Below are 22,163 nucleotides of genomic sequence, written 5' to 3'. Positions count from 1 at the left end.
ATTCACTAACTAGACATAAAATTCACTTTCTCAAATTTTCTCGTACATTTTCTCAAAAGTTTATTTTTTGGACTAAAATGCCCATAGTGCACTGAACCTAGAAACTTAGGCAAAATTTCAAATTTAATGCACTTGAAAGTGAGTACTTGAAAGTGATAAATCATTAATAAAAAGGTCCTAACTGATAAATAAAAGTGAGTAACAAATGTGTTCTATTAGTCCTACTAACCTTGACTAACGATGTTTATGAGGATTTAATATCGGGGACAAAATTGCTCCCTTTTACTTACTTAAAGAACAGCATTGCTATGACAAGGGCTTTAAGGGCTTGCTTGGTTTGCATGAAACCAGAGCCAAGAAAAGGAAAAGGAAATGAAAAGGTATTTTCTTGAGTTTGGTTAGCATCATTTTTAATTCTTGAAAACTTAGATTCAAGAAAGAGAATAAAAAATGGGTTACAGGTAAGACCTCATGGCAAAAAATATTTTCCTTGGAATATTATTTTTCATACCTAACCTAACTTTGTGAAAATTGTGTAAACCTAAAATTACCCATCATAACCTAGATTAACATAATACCAATAAACAAAAGAAGATGATCATCATTCGTGTGACAAGGACACTAGTTTATGAGAAAAGAGGTGCGACAACCTGTGAGAAAAAGAGGTGACCAGGTTCGGGTGAGTACTTCTACTTCCTTCTCCTTTCCTTCTTTCATTTTCTTTTAACTTTTTTGTTTTCATTTTAGTTTTTCTAGTCTCTTTGTTTTCATTTTTTTCTAGTTAATTTCAACCATCTTAAACCTTGAATCATATAAATTTAACCATTATAAATTCGATTGATATGGCTTTTTGGCTTTCATTTAGAAAAAAATTCAACCATCTTAAACCCTAAACCGTAGAAATCATTAATCCAGAACTGCTATACAAGTAAAGACCAAGACGCAATTAGTAACTATGCATAGCCTAGGTACGTAACTTGGTTCAACTAGTACTTCGTACATTGCTTTGAATTCATTAGTTACCTGCCTTCGAGTAGGTGATTAAAAAATACATTGGTTTTCTATATAATATATATATATATATATATATTCATTGATTTTTTTACATACGCTAGCATGTGGCTAATTTTATTTTAATAGGAAATGACTTCGATTTTTTTAAATTCTTTGCTATATTTTTTATTTTTCCTTTTCTATATGACATGCTTATTGTTAGTGTAATTTGGCTTTGTAGTATTATTTGAACAATATTGTGATGGTTCCCCAAGAAGAACAATTGTTCCAAAGTTGTTGGTATGGTGGCTAATGGTTGTGAACATAATGTATTAATGTTTCATAATTATATGTATAACAGTTGATATGCGTAGGTGTTGTATAAGTTGTGGTTCTTACAATTTAAACTTCTATGCTAAAAGAGCTCATATTTGGAGTTTGGTTTACAGCAACAATGGCACTTGCTATAACCAACTTAGAATGTGTAGGATAACATTTGATATATTATGTCAAATGCTTAAAAGCATAGTAGGTTTGAAGCCTACAAGAAATATGCTTGTTGATGAACAAGTAGTAACGTTCTTGCACATTTTTGCACATTATGTTAAGAATAGAGTTATACAATTTTATTTTAGGAGATTCAAAGAAACTATTAGTAGGTGCTTCAATCATGTGTTAAAAGCAATGGTGCGTTTGGGAAGAGAGTTGTGAAAAAAAACATGAGCTTATTTCAAAGAACTTAGAAGATGATAAATGGAAGTAGTTTAAGGTAATATATATATATATATATATATGCATTTGTACTTGTGGTCAATTTAATTTAATGTGTTTGTGTTTTGAGCATGCTTTTATTTTGTATTCAAAATTGTCTTCGAGAAATTGATGGGACACACATAAAAATAAAGGTTCTAATGGCAGATAAAGCCCGACATAGGAATCAAAAGGGAAAAATCACTAATAATGTGTTAAGTGTGTACTCTCAAGATAGTCAATTCATTTATGCATTGGCCTGGTTAGGAAGGCTCTATAGCTAGTGGGCGAGTTTTATGTGATATAATAACAAGAAGACATGGATTGAAGGTCCCACATGGCAAATATTCAAACATAAATTAAAATCACATCATCAAAACCAATGTAATGACTAAATGTGTATTTTGTTTTATTATAGGTCAATTATTTGGTGGATGGTGGGTTTACTAATTTTTAAGGATTTCTAGTACCATTTAGAGGTCAAAGATACCACCTAAATGAATAGAGAGATGGATGACTATTAGTAACAGCTCATGAATATTTAACATGAGACATTCTTTAGCTCGTAATGTTACTGAGAGATGTTTTAGAATGTTAAAGTTGTGATGGGCCATTCTTCAAAGTCCTTCTTTCAATCCTGTTTGAACACACAACATGGTTATTATATCATGTTGTTTGTTGCACAACTTGATTCGACAAGATGGTTTTGATCCATTAGATGTGCAATTCAACGACGTGCTTATAAAAATGCCTAAGGAGATATCGATCCTATTCAAACAATGCAAACTTTTAATGCATAGAGCAATTTTAGAGAGACATTAGCAAATGAGATGTTTATAGGATTCTTAAAGCGTAGAAGCAATAGACAAATAGCCCTTAAATTGGATGTTTATGTCTTTGATTTGTTTGATCAATGACTATTCTCATTATATTGAGTGTGTCTTCTATGATTTGGATTTATAACCCATTAATGAATTATGTTTCAATGAATTTATTTTCTATACCTTGAGTGTAACTATATAATGAATATCCTTATTATAATATATGTTTGTTACTTTTCATTGCATAGTATATTTGAAGTTTTTTTATGGCATCTTCAAAGTCAAAGTTCCATTCATGGACCTTGGAAGAGGATAAATTGCTCATGGATTGTCTCATTGTTCTTCAGAATGAAGCCACACATAATGCAGACAATGGCTTCAAACTTAGGTATCATGGTGTGTTAGAAGAGAAATTTAAAAAGAGAAACCTGGAGCTGAAGTATTGGGTATCCCTCATATCTAATCTCGACTGAATACGCTTAAGATCCATTGGCAAGCCATGTATGATATGATATATGGTGGAGAAGCATTCGAATTTAGTTGGGATCTAGTGAGGCAGTGTGTCTATACAGAGAACTCTGTGTGGGAGGAATATATTAAGGTATGTTTTACATAAAAAATTATCTGCATTTTGAAACTCTTTGTACTATTTATGACAAATAAAAAAAGTAATATGATTTTATTTTTTCTTAATTATGCATCTTCACAAGGATGCTAGCAAGATACCAAATAAACCATTCCCACATTTTGATACTCTTTGTACCATTTATGAAAAAGATAGAGTTATAGGTACTGAAGCTAGTAAAGATGAAGATTATGTAGAACAATTTGATGCAGTAAACAATGAGGCACAAGAAGAAGAAGTTGATGAGGAATGAGAAGTTGGATTAAACACCAACCTAATTGAACAAGTAACTAAACAAGTGGCAAATTAGTCACATAACCATACAAATGAGGCATCAAGCTTAAAGAAGAGGAGAAGGAATAGTTGCAATAGGGATGAGTTTGTTGTTGATGCATTGAAGGAGATGGTTATCACTATGAGTAGTCACATTCAAGCTATGATAGAAAAGATAACTTGTGAAGCAAGTTTAGATGTGCAAAGAGTCTCTCTATTTTTTGAGACGGTTAAGTTTGAAGGCATAACTTCACAAGAAAGATGTGTAGCATATCGAAAGATACTTGCAGATGATGCTTTGTTGGTTGCTTTTGGAATCTTGTGGAATGAAGAAAAACTAAAAATGATTTGTGATTTATTGCATTAGGTGGATTGAAAGTAGATAATGGTTTTTGGTTGCTATCAAGTCTTTTGTCAAGTAGATGATATTTTTTGGGTTGCTAACAAGTAGTTTATTCAATTTTGAAATTATCAAATTTTTGGGATTGCTAGCAAGTGACATATTTGGTGCTAAATGAAGTCTCTTGAATAAATAGGTATAGTTAATATTTTTTTCAAGAGTCTTTCTGGTTATTAACTAGCATGAAACTATATAAATAAATTAGCATTTATTTAATTATGAAATATGGATAGGCGTACAGCATAGTTACTTGCACATCATGTACGTTCTTTTTTTAATTAAATATAAAAAATATTAATAAATATTTATTAATAATATCAATTTATTTTCCAACAAAAAATAACATTAATATATTAGTTTATTATTGTCTTTGGACATGTACACGTATTAACAAATTGATATTTGCTAATATTTATTTATAAAATTATTTTATTTGTTTATTATTTTAATGGGTATTATTGTCTTTTAATACATTCAAGTTTCTTTTTCCACGTTCAATTCTGCCATACAAAACAAGATTTACATAGAAATTCTATTTAAATTTTTAGTCATACCAAACAAAACTTTTAAACTAAAATTTCATTTTCATTGTATATCCCATTTCAATTCCTTTTTCAGTTCCATTCCTTCAAAATGTTGCTGGCAAACCAAATGAGACTTATAGCCTCTTTAGTTTGATGCAGTGCAAGGGGATTACCTGTAATCTTGATGCATTACATGATTTCAGCTGTTTGGTTGGCACCAGGTAATGTAAAGGGGATTACATCATACACTGTAAAGAAGGTTACATCAATAAACCTATATAATCCCCATTACAATCACATTTTATATCAAAATATCCTTCCTCATATAACATACCAAACAAACACATGTAATCCTTATTACATTACATTCCATTCCTTAGCATTTCATTACATTATATTCCCTCTGAATCTTTAAACCAATACCTTATTACATTACAAACACAAGTTATTGAGTGTTCCTTCCTAAATATTTTAAGGATAAAGATAGATTTTAACCCTTGAACAAACAATACCATATTTTCACGTGAACACTCTTGCCACACTATCACATATGAAACCACACGGGAAAAAGTAAAAAACTCACAGATGACAAACAAGCCCAAGCCCATTATATTATGCTACTTACTATCCCAACCGCATTGGAATTTTTTTTTTTTGGTCACGACCCAACCACATTGGATTTATTATAATTAATAAAATAATAATTAATAATTCACTTTCACATCTGCTGCTCATGATTACAATATTCTGTTCCATTCACATGGAACATATGCAAATCCAAATTGTCTCTGCATTCTCACCTTCCTATTTTATCTATCTATAAGTAGATTTATCAATCCATCACCTTCTTCAACACTCCATATATAAAAGAGAGATCATCAATATGAAGTCTAAAGTGTTAATCTTGATCCAACTTCTACTGCTATTGCAATAATGTCAGTTCTCTTTGTTTCTCAGGACTTTGATTTCTTCTACTTCAGGTCAGGTCAGTGTATATTTGTGTTTTGTAATTAATCTAATGTGTCAATGAAAGGTTATGTTTGGGTTTTACAAAAACATGTTTGTTTTGGGGCCTTTGTGGTTTTCAATGGCCGGGATCGTTGTGTGACACGCGAAAAAAAAGTTGTTACCCAACAAGTGGGAAGCCTAAAAGGCTAAAACAGATTTTGGCATTCATGGTCTCTGGCCTAATTTCAACAATGGCTCATACCCCCATTTCAACAATATAATCATACCCCAATTTCGGCTTTGATTTGCTTTTTTATTCCTAGGTAATGGTAAAACCTGCAAAGTCTCGGTCTAACTGATGAATTTTACTTCATTTGACTAGAGATTGAGGAAAGAGATAGGTTCTAGAAATCATTATAACCTATTTCCATGTTGTGTTGCTGGTCTTGTCTTGTGATGGCCAATTATATAAAATAGTACTTGATCCATTTGAGAAGCTAAGTCAGGATTTTTTTTTCACATGATTATAAGATTTAGATTCAAACATTATTGTCATGTTCAAGTAAAAGTAACTCTTTTAAAAATATTTTCTTTATTTATATAATTTTGAACTGAATATCTTGTATTTAAGTGATCATAAAAGCTAACACCTGTTATTTTTATTTTTCATTAATTAGGGTGGTCCAAGATAGGGGTGTGTGTTTGTAATTTTGTATTATTATTCATGATGTTCCAACTTAGAATCTCACTTTCCTATCGCTTGGCTTTGTAATTGATAAAGAGTATACTAACTTAAATAGCATGGTTTCTTATAAATCTTAATTTTGTATTTGACATTGATACATTGATATTAATTTTCTAAATAAAAATTTAATTTTTTAGTTTAATTAGAATAGTACAAATATTTTATTTGCAAAATGTATGGGTACTTCATTGAAACAAATATTAAATAAAGTAAATTATATACACTCCCCCTTAAAAAAATATAAGGTATTTTTAATCATATCTCATTCTTAATAAATTAATTAACTGTCTTTTTATATCTACCCATATTTAATAAAATATTTTTACTTAAATATAAATATAAAATGATTCATTTATTAAGAGCAATTGAAAAAATATATTAATTATGCCCTTAAATATTAAAAATGTCTTATATTTTTTTAATGGAGTGAATATATATATATATATATATATATCAAAGCAGCATAGATTTTAGTATTTTATGTTTTTTAAATTTATTTAATATAATCTTAATCTTCATTTTAAAAAATTAAAACAGTTTTAAAGCGGCTATAAGGCCAAAGCTGAAGGATTATATAACTATTTACATTCATTACCCATTGGAGCTTCTTTTCAAGTAATTAGAAAGGAAGCTTGCCCCGTAAACTCTTCTGCCAAATACTCGAGACTGAGTTCAATGTTTTTAGCTGATATTCTTCGAGTTCTAATTGGCTTCTTAACCGGGTCACGCACGAGAATTAATAAATCAACAAATGGAAAGTCAAGGAATGTATGAGTCAGAAGGGAGAAAGAAAGGGTCAGTAAAACAACACTAGCAATCAAAGATACTGAAAAACTGGAGTTCTGGTCAAAATATTCATTGAAGAGTTATCAAAACCAAAGTCAAACAGTGATCATCAGACTGGTTATGAAGAAAGCATTTCATTAAACTAACCTTGGGTTGGACAGGTCAGATTGACACAGATTTCATACCATGAATTCATTTGTTTAATATACGTAATTGGATGGCAGGTATCAGATCTGATGAGCAATTTAGAGAGGAATTGGCCAACACTGGCGTGCCCAAGTGGGAATGAAACAAAAATATGGGCACATGAATGGGGCAAACATGGCACCTGCTCTGAGTCTGTCCTAGTTCTGTTTCACATAGATTTTTTGGGCAAGGATATAGAGCGACACACTTGAAGCATGAAACAAACTTGTGAAACAGTGAAACATGAATTGGAATTTGATAATGCCAATAGTTCTTTCACAAAGGAAATTCTATCTATTCATCAGGATGCTGAATCAGTGAAACATGAATTGAAATCTGATGATGGTCATCTTTGGGTATTGATTTTTAATGGTCAGAGCTCCGGAACTCTAACAACTGCCATTGGGGTGGTGCAATAAACCAAGTTCTAGTGAGATGAATTTTTTTAAAAAATAATAATATTCAAAGGACGTCGTGGTCACTTCTTTTCAAAATTTATTTTCAATTTAGTGCCTTGGCCCTTAAGTGAATTTTTAGAATTCGTTGGGTTTGATTTCAAATAATGTCACATTTCTGATCCTAAATTAAATTCTCCCTTTAATTAATTATCAAGTTTAAAGAAGCTAAGTTAGCTAAGATTAATTAGTTGATAGTATTGGAACTTTTGGAAATATAAATTTAACTCCCAAATTTGCTTTTGGCATGTTATGTGAATGCATCTTCAGATTGCATGAAATTGTAAGCAACCCAATATGATTGGTCATAATCAATTAATTAACAATAAAAATTAAACAAACAATTACGTGTTTCCATGTGAACAAAGCTGCCTGCTCCTTTGAGCTGCTCTTGGCTACTTGTTTAAACAAACGTACTGGTTGAAAATATAAGTAATTTTTTTTAAAAAAATTTGCATATGAATAAAATTTTTATTCTTATAAAAATATATATTATTATTTTTTTACCCTTAGTCCTAAGTTCCAACGTATAAGTGGAAGATACATTTACACAAATATTTAAATTAAAAAATACAAAGGGTAAAATGTGGAAAATATTTTTTATATGTACTAGATTATTTATATTTTAAATCAAGATTAATTGAGAGGAAATATTTATATTTTTAACTGGAGGGATTACTTTATAAACAAAGATTTTGATACTTGATTTTCAAGCTACTTTAAGGTAAAAAGGAAAAAGAAAAAAAAAACTCGCCCAACCCCATTATATTATATGCTATTTACTAACTCAACCTCGTTGGATTTATTATAATTAATAATAATGATAAATAGAATAAAATAAAAATAAAATAGACGACGTGTGACACTAGTGTATCATGAAGGGGTTTCATTTCACACGCATATTCCATCTCTGATACTCTGTCTCTAACATCCCACCTTCCTATTTTATCTTTCTATAAATAGGTCTATCAATCCATCACCTTCTCCAACACTCCATAGAATAGAGATCATCAATATGAAGTCTAAAGTGTCCATCTCGATCCAACTTCTGCTGTTACTGCAATATCTGTCAGATCTCTCTGTTTCTCAGGACTTCGATTTCTTCTACTTTGTTCTTCAGGTCAGTGTGTGCGTGCGTGCGTGTGTTTTGTAATATAATGTGTCAATCAAAGGTCATGTTTGGGGATTACAAAAACGTGTTTGTTTTGGGTTCAGTGGCCAGGATCATACTGTGACACGCAGCGAAGTTGTTGTTACCCAACAAGTGGGAAGCCTGAAGTAGATTTTGGCATTCATGGACTCTGGCCTAATTACAACGATGGCTCATACCCATCAAATTGTGATCCTAATAACCCTTTTAACCAATCTGAGGTATGTAATCGTATACCCCAATTTTAGATTTTGATTAGCTTCTTTAATTAATCCTGGGTTATAGAAGAAACTGGAACGTTTCTTTAACCTGCTTGGCTAATTAAAGATTGAGGAAGAGGATGCGTTCTGGAAATCAGAACAGAAACCCATTTCCATGTTCTGTTATGGCTTGTCTTGTCTAGTGATGGTGGATTATATAACATTCTTATTAATTAATTTTACATTTGGCATTGCTATTGATATTAATTTTTCAAATAAAAAATAAAATAGTTAGTTTAATTAGAATAATACAATTGTTTTATTTTTCAATCTGTATGGATATTTTCACTGAAAAAAGAGTAAATCAAATAAATTATATACATACATACATACATACATACATATATCTTATGTGAGAGTTTGTCAAAATTGAATAGACTCTAGTATTTTTTTATTTTTTAAAATTTATATAATAAAATATTTTTTAGTGTAAGATTTGTGTAATTTTTTAAATAAAAAATATGTAATTCTAACATGATTCCTGAAATACGTGCATTGTGTTAAAAATAAATAAAATATTCTAATCATCAAAATTTAGAGAAAAATTTATATAACTTAATCAAATAAAAAAATTAAAACAGTTTTAAAAAGCCTAAAACGCCAAGGGAGAAGGATTATGATGGCTAGTACGCTTATTGTCCATTAGAGCTCCTTTTAAGTTATTAAAAATCAGCTTGCCCCATAAACTCTTCCGTCAAATACTTGACTCAGTTCAATGTTATTTTTGGTTGATATTCTTTGGGTCCTAATTAGCGTATTCACCGGGTCACGCAGGAGAATTAAGTAATCAAGAAATGACAACTTAAGGAATATATCAGGCAAAAATATCAAAAGAAAAGTGTCACGTCCATATATGACAGTAAAACAAAACAACACTACCAATTCATTTTTTTTTCATATATGATATGATATGGAATATTGATTTGAACGAGTATACTCGAAGACTAGACTATAGAAAAGCAGTAGAGGATACAACAAGAAATGTACAATGTTCATTCATCCAGATTCCGGAATAGAAGAGTATGTATACAAATATAAAAGAGCTATTCTGATAAATATATGATTATTCTAGAATAATTAAAAAAATACAAGGATTCGATCAAAACTTACATTAACAATTCCTAATTATGATTAAGATGATTGAATTTCATGTATTGGAGGGCAGGTATCAGATCTGATAAGCAGTTTAGAGAGGAATTGGGCAACACTGGCATGCCCAAGTGGTAACGGAATACAATTCTGGACACATGAATGGGACAAACATGGCACCTGCTCTGAGTCTCTCCTTCACCAACACGACTACTTTGCTTCAGCTCTCAACCTCAAGCAACATGCCAACGTCCTCCAGGCTCTCTCCAATGCTGGTACATTCTCAAAACTGAAACTGAAAAACCACACAGAAATAATCAATCTCTGAGGACAAAACGTGGATTGATTTATATGTAGGAATAGAAGCAGATGGAGGGTCTTACAGCTTAAGCAACATTAAAGATGCCATAAAGGAATCAACTGGTTTCGCTCCTTTCATAGAGTGCAATCAGGACTCTTCTGGAAACAGTCAGCTTTATCAAGTTTATTTGTGTGTTGACACTTCTGCCTCTAACTTCATTGACTGCACTGTCTTCCCTGCCTCCAAGTGTCTATCTCATATTCACTTTCCTTCTTTCTGATTCTTATTTCCTTTTCTTTTCTCCCAAAGAAGGTTTGCTTCTGTATTAAAGGAAGTTATATTGTGAGAAAATGGATGACTGATCACTAAGGAACTCTTACGATTTTTATCTCTCTTTTCCATGTCTGATGAATTGGGCTTCATTCTATAACAGCCCTTTATAGGATATATATAATTATATATCTTATAAGTATGTAATTTCCTCTTCCAAAGTTGCTTTTGATATGTGTGCACTTATCAGATATGTAATTTTACTTGACCTTCTCCACGTCATCAAGGAATATATCATTGAATAATTCTGTTCAGACTTCAAAATATACAAGTTTATGGAAAGAAAATTAAACTAAAAGGGTATTATGGTCTGAGCAATTTTGGTTCACTTTCAAACTGAAAAACGGATACTGGGAAGTAAGTATAAGTTTCAAAAGTATATTTCATATCATTTTCAATGGACTTTGAATTTTTTTTTTAAAAAAAAAACCAAATAACTTTGACATTTGAAAATCTCCAAAAGTACTTTGCAAATATGAAAAGCTCGTTAACCAAACACATACTAGATTTTTAGTCCTCAATACTTAATTGATTCACCAATTACTATTCATGGCTTCAAAATGTTAAATACATCATCCTAATGCCTTGAATCTCAAGTAATCATCAAATAAATGATTTCAAAACATCCAATAAATCTTTTTTTTCTGCCAACAAAAACATCTAATAAATATAATCAACCAAAAAACATTGTATCCTGTGTAAAACTTTGTTCCATGATTATCTACAACATTTAAAAATGATCATTTATTCGACGGTTGAAAATCATTTGGGCCAATTTAATACCAATTAAAACAAAAGGATCAAAGCACAAATTTTGAAGACCAAGATTTTTCTTTTTCTATTTAAGATAATTTTTTTTAATAAAAACATATGATATCTAGTATTCCTATATCAGTTTGAAATTATTAAGTGCTACGAATATGTCCTCCACTGAATTAGGTCCCTCTTGCTTCTAACACCTTAACTCTGATGGGATTTTCACGATCAAATCTGCATATCAAGCCTTTCAATTTGCTAACTGGAATGATGAAGATACAAGATGGAATAAGGTATGAAGACTTCCAGTTGCTCAACGTGTTAGGACCTTTATTTGGTTATTACTTAAAGGCAAACTACTCACGAATGCTGAACGCCATCGGAGGAAGATTATTAGAATATAAGTTTAGTTGTAAGTCAGTCTGTTATAACAATATTAGTTGCTATGATTAGTTAGCCTTAACAGATCAGTTAGTCTGCTAAGAAGAGGATTTTACACTTTAAATATAGATGATGTACACATACAAAAATATAATCAGATCATACTATTCAAATAATTCTTATTCTCTTTCCTCTCAAATCTACTTCTTCTCATATGGTATCAGAGCCACCGATCTGGTGACTCCAAACCTGTTCATTTTTTCCACTTCTTTTCTTTTGTTTTCTCTTTGCTCTAGCTTGACTAATCAATGGCTGAAATCCTTGTTCTTGCCGTTTCACAAGCTCCGATTGTTACAAAGTCGTTCTCCAATAAGAAAATAAATGTTGTTCTTGATGATTCTGATTCTTATTTAGAAACAACAGGTTTCCCTTATGGTTAAACAACATAGACTACACTCGGTTTTGAAAGGAACTGCTACTATTCCACCTGCAACTATTCGTGATGTTGAAGGACAAACAGTCGTGAATCCTGATTTTGAGACCTATGAGTAACATGATACAGCGTTAGCTTCCTGGCTTCTTTCCACTGTGAGTCACTCTATTCTCCCAGATTTAGTCGGATTTGATACTGTTGCACAAATATGGCATCGTCTTTGTGATCTTTGCTCTGCCAAGTCAGAGTCTAAGATTCTTCATTATCAAAACCTTCTCAGTAATCAGCGAAAAGGTGATCTTTCCATAAAAGAGTACCTCATCAATATCAAGTCTATTTGCAATAATTTGGCAGTTTTAGGCCAACGTGTACCAGATTCATCTCAAATTTCTTATATGTTGAATGGCTTGACTCCTGAATATGAGCCAGTTATTACTGTGATTAATGCGTCAAAAGGACAATATGACATCAGCACTGTGAGCACGATGCTTCTTGACTCTGAAGCAAGGCGAAAAATGTATTTTCAACATGCTCCTCAAGTCAATTTTGCTACCTTAGTACCTTAGATGCGTTCATCCGCTCCTTTAATTTTTCAAGCTCAAGAAGTATCTCCTCCATAATTAGCAAATTCCACTCCAGTTTCAAGTGGTAGTGCTGGAGATCGTCCACCGAGGCCTATGTTCATTAGAGGAGGAGGTCATGGACGTGGTCGATTTCCTCTGTCTCACACTCCTATCTGTCAGATTTGCTATAAAGTTAGACATACAGCAGGGAGGTGTTATTTCAGGTTTGATTACAATTATGCACCTCATGGTTCTTCTTCCTCTGTCTCTCAAGCTCATCTTACGTCTGACACATATAATACTAACTATGATTTCTCTACTCTGCTTGCCTCTAAAGTTTATTACTCTTTCTATTATCCTGACTACTCTGAATATATGAGTTCTACTCCTACTAGTCTAGATCCTTCTGTCTCTAGTTGTTCAGCTTCGTCGTAACAGAGTCACACTGCTAATGTTCATGCTGTATCTCCTGTTGATAATGCATGGTATCTAGATTCAAGGGCTACTCAACACATTGCTAGAGATGTATCTAAAATTCAAGAAGTTGACAATTCTCATACCACTGGACCTGTTGCAGTAGGTAATGGAAATATGTTGACTGTTTCTGCGGTTGGTAAATCTTGTCTTTCTACTTCTCAATCTATATTACAAATGCCCAGAATACTCCATGTTCCAGCTATGGTTAAAAATTTGATATCTGTTTCTCAGCTTTCTAAGGATAATAGGGTTTTTGTAGAATTTTGGCCTCATGGTTGCTTTGTTAGGGACATGCAGACAAGAAAGCTCCTAACGCATGGTCATGAAACTGTTGGCATGTACAAGCTAAATGAATCAGGATGCCAAAGTGCATTACATAAAGATTCCTTAATGGAGTCACATTTTAAGCAATGTTTTCATATTTTGCTTCATGATGATGTAGCCATGCTTTGGCATTATCGACTTGGACATTCATCCAATACTGTAGTGAAGTAAATTCTGAATAAGAATGATATTTCTATTTCTTTTAAGCAATCTTCTGATGTTTGCTCAGCATGTTAATCAGGCAAAAGTCATAAACTACCATTTTCAGACTCCCTTACTACCTATACTAAACCATTAAAGCTTATTGTTACTGATCTATGGGGTCCTGCATCTGAATTGTCTAATGGTTTTCGATATTACATCACTTTTCTTGATGCTTATAGTCGTTTTCTTTGGACATATCCACTTCAAAAGAAATCTGATGCGTTACAAGTATTCAAAGTATTCAAGACTAAGGTTGAAAATCGATTTGAGACTAAAATCAAAATACTGTAAACTGATTCTGGTGGAGAATTTATAGTGTTTAAGTCTTTTCTCGCTGCTTTTGGAATCTCCCATAGATTCACTTGTCCTTATACATCTGAACAAAATGGATTAATAGAGAGAAAGCATAGACAAGTTGTTGAAGTTGGTCTATCATTGCTTGCTCATTCTTCATTGCCATTTTACTACTGGTTTGATGCATTTATTACTGCAGTTTTCTTAATCAACCGATTACCCACTACTGCACTTTAGGGTGATACTCCCTTTCACAAATTATATAATATACAGCCAGATTACTCATTGCTAAGAGTTTTTGGGTGTGAGTGTTTTCCATGTATTAGGCCTTACAACAATCATAAACTTGCTTTTCATTCTATCCCTTGCATTTTTTTTAGGGTATAGTATTCAACACAAAGGGTACAAGTGTTTAGATGTGACTACTTGAAGGGTATATATCTCAAGGCATGTCAGATTTAATGAAGCTATTTTTCCTAGGAAAGTATTCTTTGCTGTTAAGAATAAAAATCTTGATGTTTATGGCTCTACTCGATCCTCGTTTGATTCATCTACTAGTTCTTCACCATCTCCTGTTACAGCTCCTCCTCCTATTGATTCTTTTTTTAATAAGTCTCTTATGCCTATTTCTAATTCTGATTCTACATCTAAGTCATTTACAGAGTCACCTATTATTGATATAGATTTAACTTCAGGTATTTCCTCAGCGCCACTTCCTACTTCAACCAATACTCATCGTATGATTACAAGAGTAAAAGCTGGAGTTTTCAAACCAAGAGTATTCTTAGCTACTATTCCGAAAGATTGTTTTCCTCATGATGTAACTGAAGCTCTTAGTCAACCTCATTGGGCCACTGCTGTTAAAAAGGAATATGATGTGTTGATAAGTTTTAATACATGGAAGCTTGTTCCTCTTCCTCCAGATCGAAAGCCAATTGGTTGCAAATGGCTATTCAAAGTAAAAACTCATGCAGATGGCTCTATTGCTCAATACAAAGCACGTTTAGTTGCTCAAGGATTCTCTCAAGAAGCTGGTCCAGATTATGGAGATACTTTTAGCCCTGTGGTTCGACCTACATCTGTTAGAGCACTTCTTACATTAGCTGTTACTCATAAATGGAAACTACATCAGGTAGACTTCAATAATGCATTTCTTAATGGTGATTTGACTGAAGATGTTTACATGCAGCAGCCTCCTGGTTTTGAAATATCATCTTCTGACAGTAGTACTCCATTAGTTTGTAAGCTTGTAAAGTCACTTTATGAACTAAAGCAAGCACCGAGGGCTTGGTTCTATAAGCTCAAGGATTCACTTTATAGTTTGGGATTTATTAATACAAAAGCAGATTCCTATCTGTTTGTGAAAAAGAGTGCTCATAGTGTTGCTTATGTGGCAGTCCATATAGATGACCTTATTATGACAGGAAGTGATGAAGTTGAAATTATAGGTCTTATTCATTAGATGAGCAAGTTGTTTTCTCTAAAAGATCTTGGTGATTTGTCCTTTTTTCTTGGGATTGAGTTCAAATATCTTCCTCATGGTCTTTTATTAACTCAGAAGAAGTATATTCTTCAGTTGCTTGAACGTACCTCTATGATTTATGCTAATTCATCACCCACTCCTATGGTTTTTGGAATTCAATTATCAGAAAATCCATTTTCAGATGATATTGTTAAGAAATCGGATAAAGAAAAAGAGCAAAACAAGCCTTTTCATGACCCTAAACTATATAGAAGCATTGTTGGGTCTTTACAGTATGTTTGTTACACTAGACCTGAAGTATCTTTTGCTGTAAATAAACTCAGTCAGTTCATGCAGCTTCCACTTATAAAACATTGGGATTATGTTAAACGTCTACTGTGTTATCTTTGTGGCACTGTGGCTCATGGTTTGCTAATCAAACCTGCTGTTCAATTTTCAGTTCAAGCTTTTGCAGATGCTGATTGGGGAGGTGATAGAGGAGATGGTAGATAAACTAGTGGTTTTTGCACTTTTCTTGGTTCTAACCCAATTACGTGGTATTCTAAGAAGTAGGCAGTGGTTTCCAGAGGGTCAACTGAAGCCGAGTATCGTAGTTTGGCTGATGCAATTGTTGATATAATATGGCTCAAGTCTCTATTAAGTGAAATGATGATCCCAACAGTAGGTACACCTGTAATCTGGGTAGACAACTCTGGTACTGTGTCACTTGCTGCTAATCCTGTTTTACATGCTAAATCAAAGCACATAGAGCTGGATCTGCATTTTATCAGGGAAAAAGTTGCTAGTGGTGTCATTGCAGTCAATTATGTTCCCTCTTTTGAACAAGTTGCTGATATTTTTACTAAAGCACTTCCTTCAGCACCATTTTCTTACTTAAAGCATTGTCTAAGTGTCATGGGCCTAGAAGAATTCTCGTTTCCACCTGTGTCTGATGAAGATTCCAATTAATTTCAGTTTTCTTTTTCTTGCTGTAACAGGGTGGATATTAGAATATAAGTTCAGTTGTAAGTCAGTCTGTTATAACAATATTAGTTGCTATGATTAGTTAGCCTTAACAGATCAGTTAGTCTGCTAAGAAGAGGATTTTACACTTTAAATATAGATGATGTACACATATAAGAATATAATCAGATCGTACTATTCAAATAATTTTTATTATCTTTCCTCTCAAATCTGCTTCTTCTCATAAAGATGACCGAAAATCGTCTTTGCTCAGTTTGTGATGACATATTAGAGGACATCAATCATGTTTTCAAGAATTGCTCCTTCGCAGCATCGGTATGGAAGAAGATCCTACCCACAGACATGTATGCTGAATTCTGTAAAGATAAGATTGACACATGGCTGCTTAACACAATTCTTTCTAAAAGAATTGGTACTTCTTGGAAAGTGGGCATCGGTATTATTTGCTGGAAGTTATGGAAAGTCAGGAACCAAAGGATTTTTACTGACAAACATTTTGAAGTGGATTCCTTCCTTATGCATACTAGAATTCTAGTAGACCATACTCTTAAAGTTGCCAGAAATTTTATGTCTTTGACGTAGCTGGCCTTCGCCACTTGTATCTGTACAGTTTTCTTTAATGAATTTCCACTTTCCACTAAACAAATTATTGAGCTTGAAATCAATTATTTTAAGTGGTCATAACTTAAAAGATTAATTTTTTATAATAATGTGAAAAACCCGCAATTTTCCTATTGGTGGTAGCTTCTGAATACAGACAGAGTATTCATGTATAATTCATCAGGGGAAAAAAAAAGAACGTCATATAAGATGCTTCTTTAATTAATGCTTAATAAATTCACCGTCCACAGGCACACTTCAAGGCATATATTATGATCACTTAATCACGCCAAGCTAGAGTACTCTCAACCTCAAACTTATTCGTTTGACTTGCACGCAAGCAACGTCACCACTTACATGTCTTCATTCTTAAACTTTGCTTCTGCACCCATACAACGCAACCGTGCTACCTAACTAATTCTTTTCGTATAACTTTATCAATGATATTTGTTCCTTTTGACGGATCGATGGAAGTCCCAACCTTCACTACAAGTTACTGGAGAAACAGACGCAAAACTCAGTGCTCTTGAAAATTATGATGATAATTGAGATGATGAAAGACATACGATTCGTATGCTTATTCTGATCCATTGACCTATATATATATATATATATGCACCTTCTAAGTTTGCCCAGCTCCTTGCACTCAACCAAATCGTTCTTCGTCGATCATTCACTTAAACATATAGAGTGCCAAATAATAACTCATCGCGAATCACACAGAGACACATGAATATGAAACCCAACTTTTCCTTACTGTCCAAGCTTATAGTGCTACAATGCCTATCAGTTTTGTGCTGCTCTCAGGATTTTGATTTCTTCTACTTTGTTCAGCAGGTAAAAATATTTGAGCTGTTTCACTTTGAATTTGAATTGTATGTGAATGATATATGATGATGATGATTGATGATGTGTGCGTGTGCCCACTGGTGCAGTGGCCAGGAGCATTCTGTGACACAAAGCATGGCTGTTGCTACCCCAAGACTGGAAAACCTACAGCAGATTTCGGCATTCATGGACTCTGGCCCAACTATAAGGATGGCTCTTGGCCCTCTAACTGTGACCCTGACAGTGTTTTCGACAAATCTCAGGTATTGTTATTTCATATATATTGTGAATAATGTAATGTATAAACTATTTCTTCTCAGCCAGTAAAGATCCTTCAATAGGGATTTGACCCATAATCTATAAGGTTGTGGGATCAAATTCCACAGCTAATGAGAACCTTGTTGATAAGTGATTTGTAAGTATATTTGCGAGTGCTTTTTAAGCCTAGAGCTAGGCACCTCCAAGAGCCCCGATATCCGTCCAACTCACCTAATTTTTTTCTGATTAAAAAAACCTATATTATTATGGAACTCCCATGTGAAAAAGGCTTAATATATATGGTGTGGTGATCAAAATGTTTGGCTACGTACAGATTGCAGAGCTGATGAGCAGTATGGAAAAGCATTGGCCATCGTTGAGCTGTCCAAGTAGCAACGGCCTGAGGTTTTGGTCTCACGAATGGCAAAAACATGGGACCTGCTCAGAATCTGAGCTTGATCAGCGTGACTACTTTGACAGTGCTCTTAAACTCAAGCAGAAAGCAAACCTCCTGAACATCCTCCACAACGCAGGTACATTCTAATAAAACTTCATCTCTCTATTGAAACTCCAAGCAGCAGAAAGATGATGATGAATATGGCAAAGTCTGGTTGTAAGCATATTGAAAGGAATTGGATTTTCAGGTATTAAAGCAGACGATGGATTCTACAGTTTAGAGAGCATTAAAGAGGCTATAAAAAATGGTGTTGGGTTCACTCCAGGAATTGAGTGCAATGTGGATGCAAAACACAAGAGTCAGCTTTATCAAGTTTATCTGTGCGCGGACACTTCTGGGTCAGATTTCATTGAGTGTCCTATTCTTCCCACAAGCAGATGTGGTTCACAAGTCCAATTCCCCAAGTTTTAAGACAATTTAGAATTACATTGAGGCAAGAAATTATTGAATATTGTATATAATCATATAGATATATGAATACAGAATACGTTTCTCATCATTTGTGACCGGTATGCGTTCTCCTTCTTTTCTCTGGATTTTTATTATTTCAGTCCCATTCTCAACATTTATTCCAATAATTTGATTGAGATATGGAGTCAAGACAGACCCTAGGTCAGGATACAAAATATCCATGTACAGAGGAAAAAACAGAACAAAGGCCCATTCTAATATTTACGAGTTGGGCTTCTGATTATTATTGGGCTTGACTGAGACAAAACTTAACAAGCATGATCCACAACCATGTCCTGGCGCTTAAGTTATCAATAGATCATGCTTGTGTCTACTGTACCTCATTTCTTATTATCCATCTTTCTTGTGTTGAATTTTTATCAATTTTTTAACAAGCTAACTTGTCATATTTGTGCTAGCACATTTTTATAGTTAAACACGTAAAAAGTAACAACACATAATTTTATTTGGTTTTAATATAAAATTTGGCATAGTACGTTGCATGTTCTGGATGTACATTATTTATGAAGGAAAAATATTGAAAGTCCAGCATGCGCCCAAAAATTTGACTTAATGTACAAAAGCAGACCAAAAGTGATTTGTTTAATAATATCGCTAAACCCATTGAAGAAGGAAGGAGTAGGTGATGGAATAGATAATGAACTCATACAGTTCCCATGATAATAACTAGGAGCAATTCAGAATAATATATTCAAAACTCAAGCTTCTGGCTCTCTCTCTCTCTCTCTCTCTCTCTCTCTCTCTCTCTCTCTCTCGCTCTCTCTCTCTCTCTCTCTCTCTCTCTCTCTCTCTCTCTCTATGTAGGTATGTATGTATGTATAAATCCATGTGCTTATTCTGTAAGTCTTGATATTTTAAGGGAGAATCACACCCAAGAATCACTTATGGAAATATTTATAGACAAGAATCAATATAAAATGAATTATTATTAAAATAAAAATTTAATTTGTTGTTAGTCCTCATCTATAAATAATTTTTTTGTATAATTCTTAAATGTGATTTTTCCTATTTTTAATAGTGATATATATCGGCAACAGCAGAATTAATCCGCGGGCTTAGCTTCTTTCTCCGTGTGAAAATAAATAAACCTTGATAGTATTCCAACTTACAAAGCCAGAGGATTAAGACTTTTTTTTTTTTAAATAAGGATTAAAACTTTGAGAACCAGGTTTTTTTCATTCCAAAGTGCTGCTGCTGACTATATATATATATATATATACATATGTAGACAGTTCAAGACACAGCAGAAGTTGTGCAACACAATCAATCACATACACTAACACACATAGCTTCCTTGTTCAAGTTGAAGAAATCAAAGGAAGCCCAGAGTAACCAAGAGGATGAAGAAGGTGGTTTACTTGGTGTTGCTTCTCATGATTGTGGCCATTGCTGGGGCAGAAGCTGATGGCTATGGCGTGTGTGGCAAGTTCAGTCCAGATAGAATGCTCACACATGTCCTTCGTCACTGTGCTAAACCAGCCAGAGACTTAACTGTTCCTGTGTCTCCAAAATGCTGCGAACCTCTGTCACAAGTTTCAGAGGAATGCTTCTATGCCATCATCAAATCTGACACGTGGAAATACTCAGGCATCAATCCTAGAATCGCCTTCACCATTCCCAGACGTTGCCACCTCATTCCACACCACCCCTAGAGAGAACTTATATACACATCTATATATGAAATATAATCACCTACCTACGTACTAGAATAAAGCGTGACTGTGTCCTTAATTATCAATAAGATTGTTAAACACGTTCCACTGTAATCGAGTGCATATGTGTATTGTTCAAACTGTGAAGAGTGGCGGATTCATTGAGTTTGAATGGTTTGTTAGTTTATCCTTTAATCTGAAAGATATGTATTATAAGTAAATCGTTCTTCTCTTGATTATGATAAACCACTTGGTATTATTTAGCAGATTAATTAGCAAGCGTTACTTGTTCCAATCCGATCCAGGTATAGATTAATGAGTTGTTGACTTATTGCGACACTAAATGATGGTTAAATTAAGTACAAGGTTTAATTCCCTGTAAGATCAACTTTAATTTTTGTTAAGGATAAAAAAAATCATATTAGAAGAGATAATTCTAATTAGGCTAGATAATGTTTGAAATATAATTTTATAATAAAATAGTTTTATTAAAAAATGTGTTGGGTTTTCATATGTCAACTTGATAAATTAGCTCGTACTCATAGCAGGAATGTTTGATGTCCACTAATATTATATACGAAAATGTAAATTAAAGTTGACATAACCAACAGCTCCAGTTAAATATTGGCCTCCTTTATCAAATTTACTTACCCATTTTTTTAAATAAAAAACAAGTATGAATAATATGAGCGTTATCCGGGTAGTAGGTATAATATGAGCGTTATAATAGCAAAGATGGATGATAAAAATTTTCGATATCGCAGGAATTATTTTTTTAAAAAATAGACATTATATAATTTTTTATAAATAGTTCAAAATCTATATTGAATATATCCCATGATTTAACAATTTATTTAGTAGTAATTTCATATTTAAGCTAAGGTACCTTAGTATACAAGAATAATCTATATATGCTAAACCGTGGCGACTGAATTAATTAAGGAAAGGGGGACTCAATCTCTCAAGTAAGGTCTAAGGGTGAAACAATATCACTGGTCTATCTTATTTTGTTAAATTTTAACTATTCATTTCGAAATTGAAAGGAAAAAATGTATGAATCTTTTAGTTGTGTTAATATAGATCAAAATAAATTATGAAATTTGTTGAGATACATGATAATTTAAGGCACACACTATATTTTTATTAGAGTATATTATATAATTACTTAAAAATTTACACTTAATATATATATTTTTGTCATGCAAGACGAGAGACAGATGACTATAGCCAGAGAATACAATTTCATTCGTTGGCGTTCTCATTCTTTAATTGTCTCTGGAATATTTCAACCATATTCTTAATTAACACCTTTTTCAATAATTTGACTAAGTCATCATGGCCAGGCAGCTCAAACATGAGCACGTACCATGTATGTCCTTGTGC

The 22,163-nt window shown here is 33.0% G+C and overlaps 3 protein-coding genes across 3 annotated transcripts; all 3 read left to right on the top strand.

The window, feature by feature from the left end:
- Window positions 1-8,435: 8,435 nt before the first annotated feature.
- LOC129311982 (ribonuclease 1-like) lies at window positions 8,436-10,872 on the top strand. Its single transcript, XM_054954516.1, has 4 exons — window positions 8,436-8,626; window positions 8,722-8,877; window positions 10,082-10,280; window positions 10,363-10,872. The coding sequence occupies exons 1-4, from the start codon at window positions 8,522-8,524 to the stop codon at window positions 10,584-10,586; spliced, it is 684 nt and encodes a 227-aa protein (XP_054810491.1). The 5' UTR covers window positions 8,436-8,521; the 3' UTR covers window positions 10,587-10,872.
- A 6,747-nt stretch (window positions 10,873-17,619) lies between these two features.
- Window positions 17,620-19,502, top strand: LOC129311962 (ribonuclease 3-like). Its single transcript, XM_054954481.1, has 4 exons — window positions 17,620-17,951; window positions 18,050-18,205; window positions 18,535-18,733; window positions 18,845-19,502. Exons 1-4 carry the CDS (start codon window positions 17,844-17,846, stop codon window positions 19,066-19,068), a joined length of 687 nt encoding a protein of 228 aa, XP_054810456.1. The 5' UTR covers window positions 17,620-17,843; the 3' UTR covers window positions 19,069-19,502.
- A 966-nt stretch (window positions 19,503-20,468) lies between these two features.
- Window positions 20,469-20,780, top strand: LOC129310854 (uncharacterized). Its single transcript, XM_054952761.1, has one exon. It carries the CDS (start codon window positions 20,469-20,471, stop codon window positions 20,778-20,780), a length of 312 nt encoding a protein of 103 aa, XP_054808736.1.
- The last annotated feature ends 1,383 nt before the right edge of the window (window positions 20,781-22,163 follow it).

This window comes from Prosopis cineraria, unplaced genomic scaffold (assembly GCF_029017545.1).
Source record: "Prosopis cineraria cultivar Desert tree isolate PC_DT_omini unplaced genomic scaffold, ASM2901754v1 PC5, whole genome shotgun sequence".
Classification (NCBI taxonomy): domain Eukaryota; kingdom Viridiplantae; phylum Streptophyta; class Magnoliopsida; order Fabales; family Fabaceae; genus Prosopis; species Prosopis cineraria.
This window is presented reverse-complemented; position numbering and strand designations above follow the sequence as displayed.